This window comes from Argiope bruennichi, chromosome 4 (assembly GCF_947563725.1).
Source record: "Argiope bruennichi chromosome 4, qqArgBrue1.1, whole genome shotgun sequence".
Taxonomy (NCBI): Eukaryota; Metazoa; Arthropoda; class Arachnida; order Araneae; family Araneidae; genus Argiope; species Argiope bruennichi.
The window spans coordinates 2,729,022-2,742,395 of NC_079154.1; the positions used below are offsets into that span (position 1 = coordinate 2,729,022).

General features: G+C 26.8%; 1 protein-coding gene across 1 annotated transcript in view; it reads left to right on the plus strand.

Annotated features, from left to right (window-relative positions):
- LOC129965593 (cullin-associated NEDD8-dissociated protein 1-like) overlaps positions 1 to 10,350 on the plus strand; it is a 58,138-nt gene extending 47,788 nt beyond the window's left edge. The window contains exons 30-32 of the mRNA XM_056079623.1: positions 391 to 562; positions 7,242 to 7,388; positions 9,804 to 10,350. Coding sequence (XP_055935598.1) covers positions 391 to 562; positions 7,242 to 7,388; positions 9,804 to 9,937 — 453 coding nt within the window. The 3' untranslated portion in view covers positions 9,938 to 10,350. The remainder of the gene's footprint in view (positions 1 to 390; positions 563 to 7,241; positions 7,389 to 9,803) is intronic.
- Positions 10,351 to 13,374: the final 3,024 nt, after the last annotated feature.

Sequence of the window (13,374 nt, forward strand, 5' to 3'; positions counted from 1 at the left end):
TCTATATACTATCATCATGATAATTTGAAATAAAAATGATTTTGATATGTTTCGGTGTAATTTTTGTTATAATAACAATGTTATAGGTGATTTTTTATTATTTGTTAAAAAAACTTTATCTCTCTCTAATAATAATATGTGGAATTGGGATAATGAGTCGCATGACATGCGACTCTTGTTGCAGATACAATATATATTAAAGTGATGAAGACCAATAAAGAATTAAAGTGACATTGTGAAATGTGTCTATAATTTTTTTAAATTTTTTTTATTACTTGCTATGCTTCAGAATGTTTAAATTTAGTGGAAGTTAATTAAAAATGGCTGCTATTTGTTTTTCAATTTTTAATGCATTTTTTTTTTCTTTCCAATTTCGATCTATTTATTTAGGCTGCTTTTGAGTGCATGTACACACTGTTGGATTCTTGTTTGGATCGTCTAGACATTTTTGAGTTCCTGAACCATGTTGAAGATGGTTTGAGGGATCATTATGATATTAAAATGCTGACTTACCTCATGCTTGTTCGATTGGCAATCCTCTGTCCTTCAGCTGTTCTTCAAAGTAAGTTTTTGTGTGCTTATGTACTGCTTTCAAACTGACTTTTAACTGACATACTGCTTTTTAACTGACATTTCGCCATTAACAAAATATTGTCCCATGTTTAATTGAATTCATTGTGTACGAACTTTCCAATGTACTTTTGAACATACAAATTTCTATTGATAATTACATATCATGATAGAAAAAAATCCTTAATCAGTTTTTCTTAAAATATATTATTCCTCTCTATTGTGCATTTATGTACTTTAATATGAAATGGCATAGCATTGGTTAACTACAATAACTCTCCCTTTCTGTGATAGTGAATAAAAATACACTAAATAGTAGTTTCCCCCCCATTTCTTAATGCCATCCAGTATTATGTGATTGTACATTATATGTTAATAATTCTTCATTCAGAATGGCTGTTGAAAACTATTTTGTTGATGATGAAAGTGTATTTTCTTATTTCTGGTTACATCAAATCTATAAAACATTTTTATTTTTTCAAAATGCTTTTAAAATAATTAAAAATTGTAATATATACTAGTAGAAAGGATTTGTTACATGCTTAATTTTTTTAAATTACTTTGGTTATTTTTCTGTTTTTCTCTCTCATTAAACAGAGTTGACATGGTAATGAGAGAACTCTTAAAATCTGAAAAATACGAAAAATTTAAGAATCATCTAAAAAATAGGGAAAATGCAGGACAAATTCAAAATTTCCATTATAAAAGAAACAGAATTTTAAGTTTCTTAGTTACTTTTTTCCCCCCATCTAAAAAATGCCAATCTCTAAACATTGCAAGAATGCCATAGTACTCAGCCATAGCACCAAAAATGACACAACAGTGTAATATCAGAAACTGACCCTTTTTTTCTGAATAGATGTCTAATTTCGATTTCTGAGACAATTGTTTTTCCAGGAGATTCTTGGGTTGCAGCTAATGAGAATGCGTGAAATTGCTATAACTGAGAGAAAAGAATAAATTTCTCTGTCAGAAAATACCCATATCAATAATAGTAATCTTTAATAGCGAATACAGATATATGATGAAAACTCATGCACATTAAAACTTCAGAGAAAAAATGAAAATCTTTCAGAAATAAAGCTATTTTTTATTGTATTCTGGTGTAAATATAATATTAAGTTGAAAAGCTGTAATTTTTAAGCATTTTATCGATTATACCGACTTACATGCATGAAAACATGTAGGTAATAATCAATACTTGTTTTTCAACTTCTAAGTAAACCATAACTGATTTTATTTTATTGAATTATATATTTTTAAAGTTTGAAAATTATTTGTATCTTAGAAAAGTTTTCAATAGAAAAAAATATAAGCTTTAAATGTAGTCATCAATTATGTTATACTCTTAGTGTGTTTTTCAAAAGTGATACATGTTATAAATGGTTGAAATCCCCAGCAAAAAATTAAATTTTCAATGTGCTTACTAAGGATTAAAAATTTTGGGAGATTTGTTATATTGGGTTTTTCTTACTCAAAAAAACATACAAAAGTTCCAAACTACTTTTTTGAAAAATAAATCGATTTTGTATGCAATATATATTAATATTAAAGTATTCATGATTTAGTATATATGGAATAGAAGGACACAGTTACATGTGTAATGCACTAAAGTAGAAGATACAAACAATCAATCTTAAAGTATTATACATATTGTCTTCTTTATAAAAAAAAGTGATGTGTAAAAATATAAGAATAAAATGAATTTCACATAGCAATTTTCAAGATTTTTAGAGGACTAAATTCAGTTTCTTCAATGACGTTTAATCAATTTCGTTTGTTTTCCGCATTTCAAAATAATCGCCATGAAAGTTTCTATTCATATTATCTCTATAAATGAATGATTATAAAATTGAGGATTGTTAATTGTAATTTGTTTAAAATGTCAACTAACATACAATAGAAGATTTCATATAATTATTCAAAGAAATACATTGATTTCAATGAAAAACTTTGACTGGATCTGTGATGAGTGATAATATCATAAATGCTTGTCAGGATTAATTGATTCTATCTAAGATCAGTTTCTTCCTTTATAATTTAACATTTTTCAGTCATTTCTTTAAAAAAAAAAATTATAGGTTTCTGAACTAATGGGACCTTTTTCAGTATGAAGATCTTCCCATTTTTATTAAGCAGTTATTGAAAAATATTATCAAAAAAAATTTAATTGAAGAAGCAAAAATATGAGGCAGCTTATTTTTGACAGAGCTTGATTATCTGAAATATCTGAGACAGAAAAAAAATTATATTGGAATAGCAGGGTGGCCAGCCGGGAATCGTCAAGGAATTCTGGGAGGTCAGAAAAAATTGGGGAAATTTATTATAAAACTGGATTTTTTTTTTATAAATCAATTTTTATTAAACATAATTTGATATTTTTTCTTAAGTAGAAAGCAACATCATTGGCAACTGGTAAAAATCAATCTTTTACTGATTAAAATAAAATATGGAAGAAAATGATTAACCATTCTATCTAATTTATTGCATATATGTATGTACATATAATATTTTCGCTAAAAGTTTTTATTAGCTTTTTTTTTTTTTTTTTTTCAGAACAAATTATTGACATAATTAGCGAAAACAGTTTTGTGTACTATGGGAAAAGGCAGCCTAACTAAAAACCAGCTCCTGTTACTATTAGGATTTTAAGCTTTAATGGGTCTCTTTTACTTAAAAAGATATATATGGAGCTATTCCTTCCTGCTTTTTTCTTCCTTTGAACATCAAATAGACTATACATATCATGTGTTATGAGAGCAAAAGTATGAATTTTGGGTATTAATATTCAAAACTGGTCATAAAATACAGATCCATTATTATAATGCCAAAACAATTTATTTTAATTAAATAAGTATTTTACAATAATAATTTTTTTCCTTCGGAGATCTTTTTGTTGAATTATGAAGTATCGGACATTGTTGCTATTATTTTCTTAAAACATTTTTTTTTCTTTTTTTTTCTTATTTTTGAACATTATGAACATGGATTACAAAATTCTTTATATGAATGGATGCTATAGATGACATGAAATGGACATTATTGCTAATACGTTCTTCTGACTTCTTTAAAAAAAAAAAAAAAAAAAAAAAAATCTGTTTGTTTAAAATTTCCCATACATTCAACAAAAAGTTCTATTGTTGAAATATAATATTAATTGTGTTAAATTATTTTGTTTCATACATTATAGGTACACATGTCTTTTGTTAATTTGATGTATGTGAAACTATTTGCCACAAATTTAAAAAAAAATTCTTGCATGTTATTATTTTGAAATTTATATATCTAAAACATTTCTTTTTTTATACAATAAAGAACTAAGGACCAGTTTCCACCTTTTTCTCTGTTTTACATGTTAAGATTGAGCTAGTATGCAAGCAATTTTTTTTTAATATTATAGTTGGTGAGCTAAAAGTCAATCCAATTTTGATTTCATTGAAGAATTTTTCTTATTTTGATGCAGAGATTTCATTTTGTATTTGTAATTAAATTTTTTTCTTTTAGTAAAATTATTGATTAGTTTTGATTGTTGTGTTGGTAAACAGTATGGATAAGGGAGATCCTATTGGGAGGAAACAAATAATTTTTTTCTTAAGCATTCTGCCAATGTGCATATACTTTTCTATTGCTTTTTTTCTGAGTAAATTTGATAAATAGCTCTATGATATTACTGGTTGGCTAAAGGTTGGTCTATATGGGCATGTATCTTCTAGTGTTGGTTAATATATTTGAGGAGGGGGAGGGAAGGAAATATAACAAAAAAGGAACATAATTGAAGCTTATATGAAATTTAATAAGTAAAAATTTTTTTTTCCCTTAAAAATTAAATTTGATATTGCATTGATTTAAGTTTAAAAAGTTAAACAATTTTTCAAATAAAGTAGAACATATTGTTCAATAATTAAAGAGAATAAAATAGAGTAGCATAGCTCTAAAGATATTAGAAGCATCCGAAAAATGTCATGGAAATTTTAAAAAACCTGGAAATATCAGGGGAATTCAAACAGCATAAATGCTGGCTACTCTGAATGGTGACTACAAGCTACTTGATTGCTAATAGAGCAACCAAAATAAATAAATAAGGGGAGGGGGGATGCTTTTCAACAGTGTGTTTTATATTTTTGAAGAATACTATTAAAAATTATTTAAATGCATGTCCAAAAATTTTGCTGTTTTTAAAAGCTGCATCTTGTTTAAATCCATATTTATTGAAGAATAGTGCATTACTAAGTAAAAATTGAATGGTTGGTATGTTTCCACTTTGTACTAAACTACAAAATTCCTGACATGTTCAGATTGTACAAAGATCAAATTTTTTCAGGGGAGGGGGAAGATTAGGAAGAACAGCTTGATTTATTTAATGAAACATTTCATTTATATGATTTATATTCTAATATTTTGAAGTCAAAAGTATTTCCTGATGTTTGGGAAGCTGTAAAATTAATTATTGTGCTGTCACTTGTCTGTGGAAAGTGGATTTAGTATCAACAAAAATGTTCCTGTTCAGAATCTGTAAGAAGATTCTTTAATTGATCTAAGAACTATGTATGATATCATAAACTTATATGGAGATATTTTAAATGTTCAGATTTCAAAAGATTTATTGCAGTACGATAAATTTGCCTTTGTAAGATATTATGCAGCTTAAAAAAAAGCAGCAAGGGGGGAAAAAACTGAGAGAAGGGGGAAAAAAGCAGTCCAGCAAATGCAAAACAATATTGCAGATAAAATTGCTGCAAAAGGGGGAAAAAAGAAAAAGAAAAAAAAAAAAAAACTATCTGAAAAATCTGCACAAGTTGCAGAAATAGATATACAAATATATGAATTGACAAAAATAAATAAAAATAATAGAGTCTTGCTTTGTAGTGCTTTTCGTTTAATTATTATTAAATGGCTTGCATCATGAGAGCAAATGTGTTATTTTGTATTTTATATCACTGAAGTCTGGTAACTGTGTTCAAGTTCTAAAATAAGCATGAAAACATTATGTGACCTATAGTGACTAGTATGAGATGTTAAATCATCTTGTATAATGATAATGTGTTAGTGAGGAGTGTCTGTTAATATTTCTCATTTTTATAAACTTGGAATGACTTGTTTTTGAAGATGTTTGCAGTAATATTTTTCTCTTAAGACTCAGTGCAGTCTTAATTCTCAATCCACTAATCACTTGAGCACCACTCAGTGCTTGCACTTTGCTGGACTGATCCTGACTCGGCACACACTAACTATACGACTGACTTTGGATTAAACTACTGGATTTTTTATAACTTCCAAAGCAGGGAACATAAGGTTCTTGAGTAATCAACATAATTTGCTTCTTATTCGTACTATTGCCAAAATTTCTGAAGACTTAAGTATCATCTGTTTTGTCACAAAGCCCAGGGGTCATTGGTCTCTAGAACTGTCCGTAAAACTATGTTTCTTTTGATGGAACTAACTGTGCTGGGAAGCAACATTAAAGATACATAATAATATATGTAATGATATTTTAAAACTTAATTTAATCCAAATTAATTTATTAAATTTTTGTCTAATTCAATCCATGTCGGGGTCATTCTAAAGTGTTTATTTGTTCTTTGTAAAGTGTTTCTTGTTTCCTGATCCCATTCCACGTATGAAGCTGTGTAAAAATTGCAGAACAATCAGCTCTACGTATCAAGTGAAAATGATCCCTCTGTTGCCCTTGTCAAATGTCAACATGTGTATTCAATCACTATATGGCCAGAAATCCCAGTTATATAAGTCTAGTGATCATTTGTTTCGCCCTTCCTTTCGTTACTTCTGCTTTTGTGCTGTGCTGTGGCGTACGTGCCTTGTCCGTGTCTCTGCTTGTAAATAATTATGCTTTCCTGGAATGGATATTAAAATTAATTTAAAAATGTATCTTCAATGTCTTCAAACCTGCATTCAGCTTCAACCAAAATAATCTTATATATAATAATGAGTTTCAATAAAGCCTGTCTACCACAACAGGCTGTGTGCAGGGCTGAATAGAATCATTTTAATTATTAATGGCTTTAATGAAATTAAATGAAAGAATTAATGAATAAATTTTAATGTTTGATTTATCATTTTTAATCGACATGGAAACTTTCATATAGATTAAATATGATTTATTGTTTGAAAGCAGGAATTAGGTAACAAATTCTAGTATCATTTGAAAACTGTTTTAAAAATTTTTAATTGAAATATAAGATTTATTAATGTTTACCTGCTGGGAAACTTACCTTCATTTAGAATAGACAGTTTTTTAAAAACAAAAATTTCACTTAACAAATCCCTTTTCTAATACAGCAATATGTTAAGGGTTTTTTCCAGTTCTAAACAATTGGATATTATAATATTATTAGGAAGCAACTTTCATTTTATGGATTTATAGTTTACTTTTGAAGTTGTATATTAGTATATATCATTTTTTGTGTTAAATTGAACCGTTTGAACTTGAATGTAATAACAAATTTTGGAAAAGTAATGAATTAGAATTTTTGTAATGTTTTACATAAAGAGCTGAATTATTATTATTATTAGATATTTTTGAGTTGGTTTCCAATTATATAAATTAGTCCCATTTATGGCTCACTTTAATAAAAACGTGCATAGATTTGGATGGAAGAGAAATGAAATTTTTTCTGTTTTGTTTTCATAACTTTGAATTCTTCTCTTTGAAGGGATTGAACGACTGGTAGAGCCTTTGCGAGTTACTTGTACTACAAAAGTGAAAGCAAATTCTGTGAAGCAAGAATTTGAAAAACAAGATGAACTGAAAAGATCAGCAATGAGAGCTTTTTCTGCCCTTCTGGCTGTGCCTGATGCTGGTAAGAATAATTATCTTTATTTAAAAATCAAGCAACTTCTAGTTTTCACAGGAGTAAATTTATTATGACATTAGTTCTATTTCAATTTGTTTTAAACTTCAATTTGTATTAAAATATCTCTTTTATATTTATATATAATATAAAGATATTATTAAAGTCATCTTTATTTACAAACAATTTTTTGGCAACAAAAGTAGCTGATGTTCCAATCATAGAAAACTTAAATAAAATGATTTATATATATATATATAAAAAAAAAAACTTAAATAAAAAAAAGCTTTGCTTTATGATTATACAGGCTGAATTTTGTCTCTATTTTGTATGAACTGAATTGCATCAGGAGCATTTTATCCTCAACTCCATCATATACATGCATAAAATGGTACTTATAACTTGTGGCTCAAAACAAGTTTTGTAAGTTATAAAAGTCAAATATCCCTGCTTGGTATATATAAATAAAGTACTTTACAGGACATAAATATTGTCTTTCACTTTGAAAAATATTTTCTAAAATTTGATATATATGTTTATAATTTGATATGTGTTTAATATAAAAATATAAATCTTACTCATTGGATTTCAAAGTTATATAAAAAAAAATATATTATATATTGGATTTGGATTGGATATATTTGGATTGGAAAGTTATATATTGGATTTTGAAGTTACACATTGAGAGAGAGTTTTTTTCATTTGATGGACTGGACCTAAAAGTTGCTGCAAATCTAATTTTCATATAATGACTTCATGATAAAGGATTACGAAGTACAATTTTGCATATTTGTGCTACCTTAATTGTTTTAATTTATCCAGTAATAGAATTTCATTTGTATGTGCCAATATAGCTTCAAAGCATCATTCACATTCCTAAATATAAAATAAAATTATAGAAATCATGCCGATTGCCCCAAAGGATCCTCATTGTCAAAGAAGTTGCAGAATTAATCATGATTGTTGGTTGCAAAATTATGAATAAAGAATTTATAACCCCAGTTAATAATGCAAACAGTAATAGTGAAGAAGCTCTTTTAACCCTCCATAGGAACTATCTGACTAAAAGAGACAGGAACTATCTGACTTTACAGATAGAGATTGATGCAAGTGAAAAAAACAAACGACCACAACAAAAACACTGTGCATGAGAGCCACTGAAAAATTCTTTATTCGTTCTTACCACAAATTACCAGAATTGTGCCTGGTATAGTTTCAAGCAAAAATCACCAGCTTTTTAAAATAATAATTTGATTATGTATCTGCGTGTCAAGCAATAATAAAAGTCCTTTCAATTAATATTTGTTTCATTTTCTCCTTTTGTATAAAACAGTACTTGGATTGTTTTAAATTATTCATATTTGGAGAATGTGAACTGTGTTTAACAAATTTTCCCTCATAGCAGATTAATTATGCTGAGATTATTTTTATTGGGATTTCAACTCATTAATGATAGAATTCATGAATAAGAGCTATTCAAATCTCACTCTCACATGCATGCACACACTATTTTTTTCAGGTTCATGGTGATCTGAAATTTGTTAAAATCTTTTGATGTATGTAATGATTCAGTATTTTTAAATGCTGTATATACAATAAATGAGGGGGGAAAAAAAAAACTGTCTTTTTTTTCCTTCTTTTTCCTGATATAAGTATTAATATACAGAATTGAAAAGAAAGGCATGCTTCACCTTTCGTCTGCACTTTTTTTTTTTTTTTTTTTTTTTAGCTCCCATCCTATGATTAATCTGATTATGTATTATTTTCTCTTTTTTATAATTTCTTCCTAAAAGGGTTACTTAAATATTTTAGTCACCTGCCTTCATATTCTAATCTTTTATAGTTTTAAAATTTTATTTAACTTAAAAAAAAGGCAAACTTATTTCTACTGGTTATTTGAGGCAATTTTCAGAAGTGTACTTGAAAGAATGTCTTACAGTGACATTTTTTGAATGACACTAGCTTACTTGGAGAGTGTACAATGCTTTTTAATCTGCTGAATCATCTTTTTCACCAATGAATTTCAAATAGTGTTGGTATGATGTGCATGGTCAGTTCAAGCAAATGGTACATTTTCCTTTTCCCTTTATAATTTTGAAGAGATCAAATTCTCAAGCAGGTATTTTTTTAAGTAGTGCTTAGAAATAAGTACCAATATTTATTTAACACATGTGCTGAAAAGGTTTATATATATAATATAGTTTGAAATATTTTTCTTTGTGTATTAGTCATGTGGGTAATTATTAAACATATTTTAATGAAAATAATGACATTTTTTATTGTTGAATTACTGTGTATTACTTGAAATTTTGATGTTTATTAGTCCTAATTTATGAAATCTTTTAAAAATTATTTGTTATTCAATGATTCATTTTTCCCCGTAAGAATTACTTAATTTTCTACCTTCCTCCTCTTTTCTTTCAGATAAAAATCCTCTAATGAATGAATTTCTCGCTCAAATAAAATCTACACCAGATCTCCAGGTCCTCTTTGAGAGCATTCAAAAGGACTGTTCTGGGTCTGTGTCAGAATCTGCTGTTCTCATGGATATCAGTTAAGCTCTCTTCATCACAGAATATTTATTTTGGAAATACAAAATATGGACGATTCATCAATGAAAGGACCTCATTACGGTCTTTGATCCCAGAGGACTGCACTGTTTTTTTAGACAAAACACTAAGAATGTCTAATGGTTGATTTTTGTTACTTACAAGATATGTGTCATGCAAAACTGAAAAGAAATGCATCAACAAAATTTTTCTTATGATTAGAATTGTTTAAAAAATGCCTCATCTGAATTTAATAATTTAATGTTTGTTTATCTGTTAATATTAATTTTTTTTTCTCTTATGAAGATGAAATTTGTGAAATACTGAAAAGTTTTTACTATTATGTTATTTTGTGAGTACATTTGTCTATTTTCTGTAACTGGATATCTTGTGATTCACAATAAAAGCTTTTTGAGAAATGATTTTTATTGTTGAATGGTTTTCCTTCAATATATTTTCTTTTCATGTAATCTAACATTTCAAGAATGTAATATTGCCAAGGATCATGGGAATTTTTGACAAAGGTTTATTATGTTTAATTGCTTTCATTAGAAATTTTTGCCTTTTGTGACAGTGTTATGCCATATAATTGTGATGGTCTTCAGATTTTTTTGATGCTCCCTTTTTGAGGGGACTGTTACTGGTGGGAATTTCATTTTCACCCTGCCATTTCATGCAGTCAAACGACGGAAGGATCGTTTAGTGTTGAAATTCTTGGTAATTTATTTGATTTTTTTTTTCTCAGGGAGCAATAATTTTAAATGGCCCATTGTACAAAATTGTCCCCAGACAGTCTTGTGCAGCTTCATTGTGAGAATATTAAGTTAATTAAACCAAATGTTAAAGGAAGGATAATGTTTCAACTACTTTTGCTTGAAAAAGAAATCGATAATTTTTTGAACTGTTTTAACATAAATTTATAACTCTTGATAGTAATCTATTCTGATCACAAACACTGATTACGTGATTTTATTTATCTATTATAAATAGCAACTCTTGACATCCTGATTAATTAGAGCAACTCCAAATAAGGGAAGAAAGAATTTTCATTTTAAAAGATATTCGTGCCTTTTTCAATAAAAATAATTAAAATCTCTCCTATAAAGCATGTCAATATCAAAGCAATGTCTGCAATCTAATTTATATTTTTTCTTAAATAAATTTTTTTTTCTTTTACTGATTTAGAAAATGCCAGTTTCTTTCTTCATAAACAAATAATAATAATTTTAACCGCTAACATTATTTAGCTTTAATAAAATTGCAATTCAAAATTTGAAGTTCCGTGTCTTAAAAAAATGAATTCTGCATATGAATAACATAAATTCATCTTGGCATGTTATGAAATTCAAAATGAAATTCAAAAAAAATTGGCATGAATATTTAAAATAAAGGGGGAAAATTTGAAAAACAAAATCTTTTTATAAAAGACAGTTATAGATTGAAAATTTACCATTGAAATAAACAGTTTAAAAATAACTTAAGAATTTTTTTTGTTGAATTGTTACTTTTTTTAAGTTAATTAAATGCATAATTTTTTTAAAGCATAGATTTGAAACTCTATAGAACTGAAAATAAAAGCACATGAATAAAAGAAGAAGAAGAAAAAAAAAAAAAGTTTTTAAGTACGTGGAAATTTGAAAAACAAAAAACAATGTATATTTCAGTCATATAAACTAGAATAAATTGGAGTAATAGACATTTATCCATAAAAAAATAATCTTTATATTAAATATAAAATAATTTAATAAAAATGAAATTGAAAAATAGCATTTTTTATAGATATAAAGCTAGAAAAATTATATATATTTAAAAATATGAAATTAAATTCTTCAGAAAAACAATGAGCATTAAAAAAAGAAAAACATTTAACATACTTAATATACAAAACAATATATTGAAATCCAATCGTAAAATATTGCTAGGACTGATTCTTGATGGTTATGGAAATTCGTAAAATCGATAAATATCAGAACTTCAATTGAGACCGATAAGCACGGATTAATTCCTCTCAAGTTCAATGAATATCAAAATTTTCATAGATATGAAATGAAGGTGACCCATTCTACAATTAAAAATGGTCTTAATCTTTTAATACAAAATTAAATATTGTAATAAAAATATACATCATGAAATTGAAAAAGAACATTTTTTAAAGATATTAAACTAGAAAAATTATTAATTTTTAAAAATATCAAAAGGCATACTTTTGAAAAGTATGGAATAAAAAGTTTAAAAAAAAAATCACACTTTTTATTGATATACAAAATAATGCCTTGAAATCCATTCGTAAAATATTGCCATTACTGATTCTCGATAGACTTGAAAATTCGAATTTTCGATAATATGGATGTAATAACAAATTTTGAAAGAAGTTGAAAATTCTAAGAATCATGAATAGGCAGCGCTTTAAGAGGGGTTGATTTCTTTTCCGTTTCCATCCTATGCTCCTTAAGGCGGAGGGGAATGAATGTCCATTCACAAAAAGGGCATTTGCACAATCATTTCATATATGTCGTTACCATTTATGCAAAAAGACCTCATGTTAGAACAAATGTATAGCATTTGTTTTATGTGTAGGAAAGGATTTGATGACTTACGATTAAGTTTCACATTGTAATTCTGTATTTCATTAAAAAAGAAAAATTGATAGAAATCTCCCTTAAATGTATTAATGTAGATAAAGACTTGCATATTTTACTTCAGATTGTGCGGAATCACGTATAGCTTCATAGTAATACTAAATCTTTAACTTCAATGCACTACTGAAAATTTCAATTTTGCACTGCTATTTTCATATTTGTTTACAAGAATACAGAATTTAAAAGTTAACAGTATTATTAGATTTAAGCATATTTTTCTTGGGACAATCACTCTTCAAATCTCGGCTATATTTAATTGTATCTATGTATGTTGTATGTATCTATCTTATGTAATGTATAATTATTTGTATTCCTTTCTAAAGGAAGCTACATTTTATTTTTATTTTGAAGCTTATATAATAAAAATACTTATTCCTTTGGATTGGTTTTCCGCCTCTTTGGCTACGTAAAGCAAAATACAAAGATTTAAAAAAAAAAAAAAAAAAAAAGCCTGTAAAAATGTTTGAAAAATTTATTATAGTAAATTAAGATTTTTTTTGAAGTATTTAAAAAATTATTAGAAGAAAAATTTCATAATAATAATAATAAAAAATGAAAATAAAAAACTTGTTTAAATCAAATTTCAAAACAAATAAACAACTTTAATTTTGTGCTTCACAATGCATATATATAAAATACGTTTTTGAAATGCCTTAGGAAATTTTGACTTTCAAAAGTTCGTATAAAAAGAATGAAATGACAACAAAAACAAAAATGATTGAGAAATTATGGCAACATTCGAATACTTCATTAAGCTTATCTGCTCCAAATTTCAAATTTAAATAAAAGAGAGTAATAATTAATATC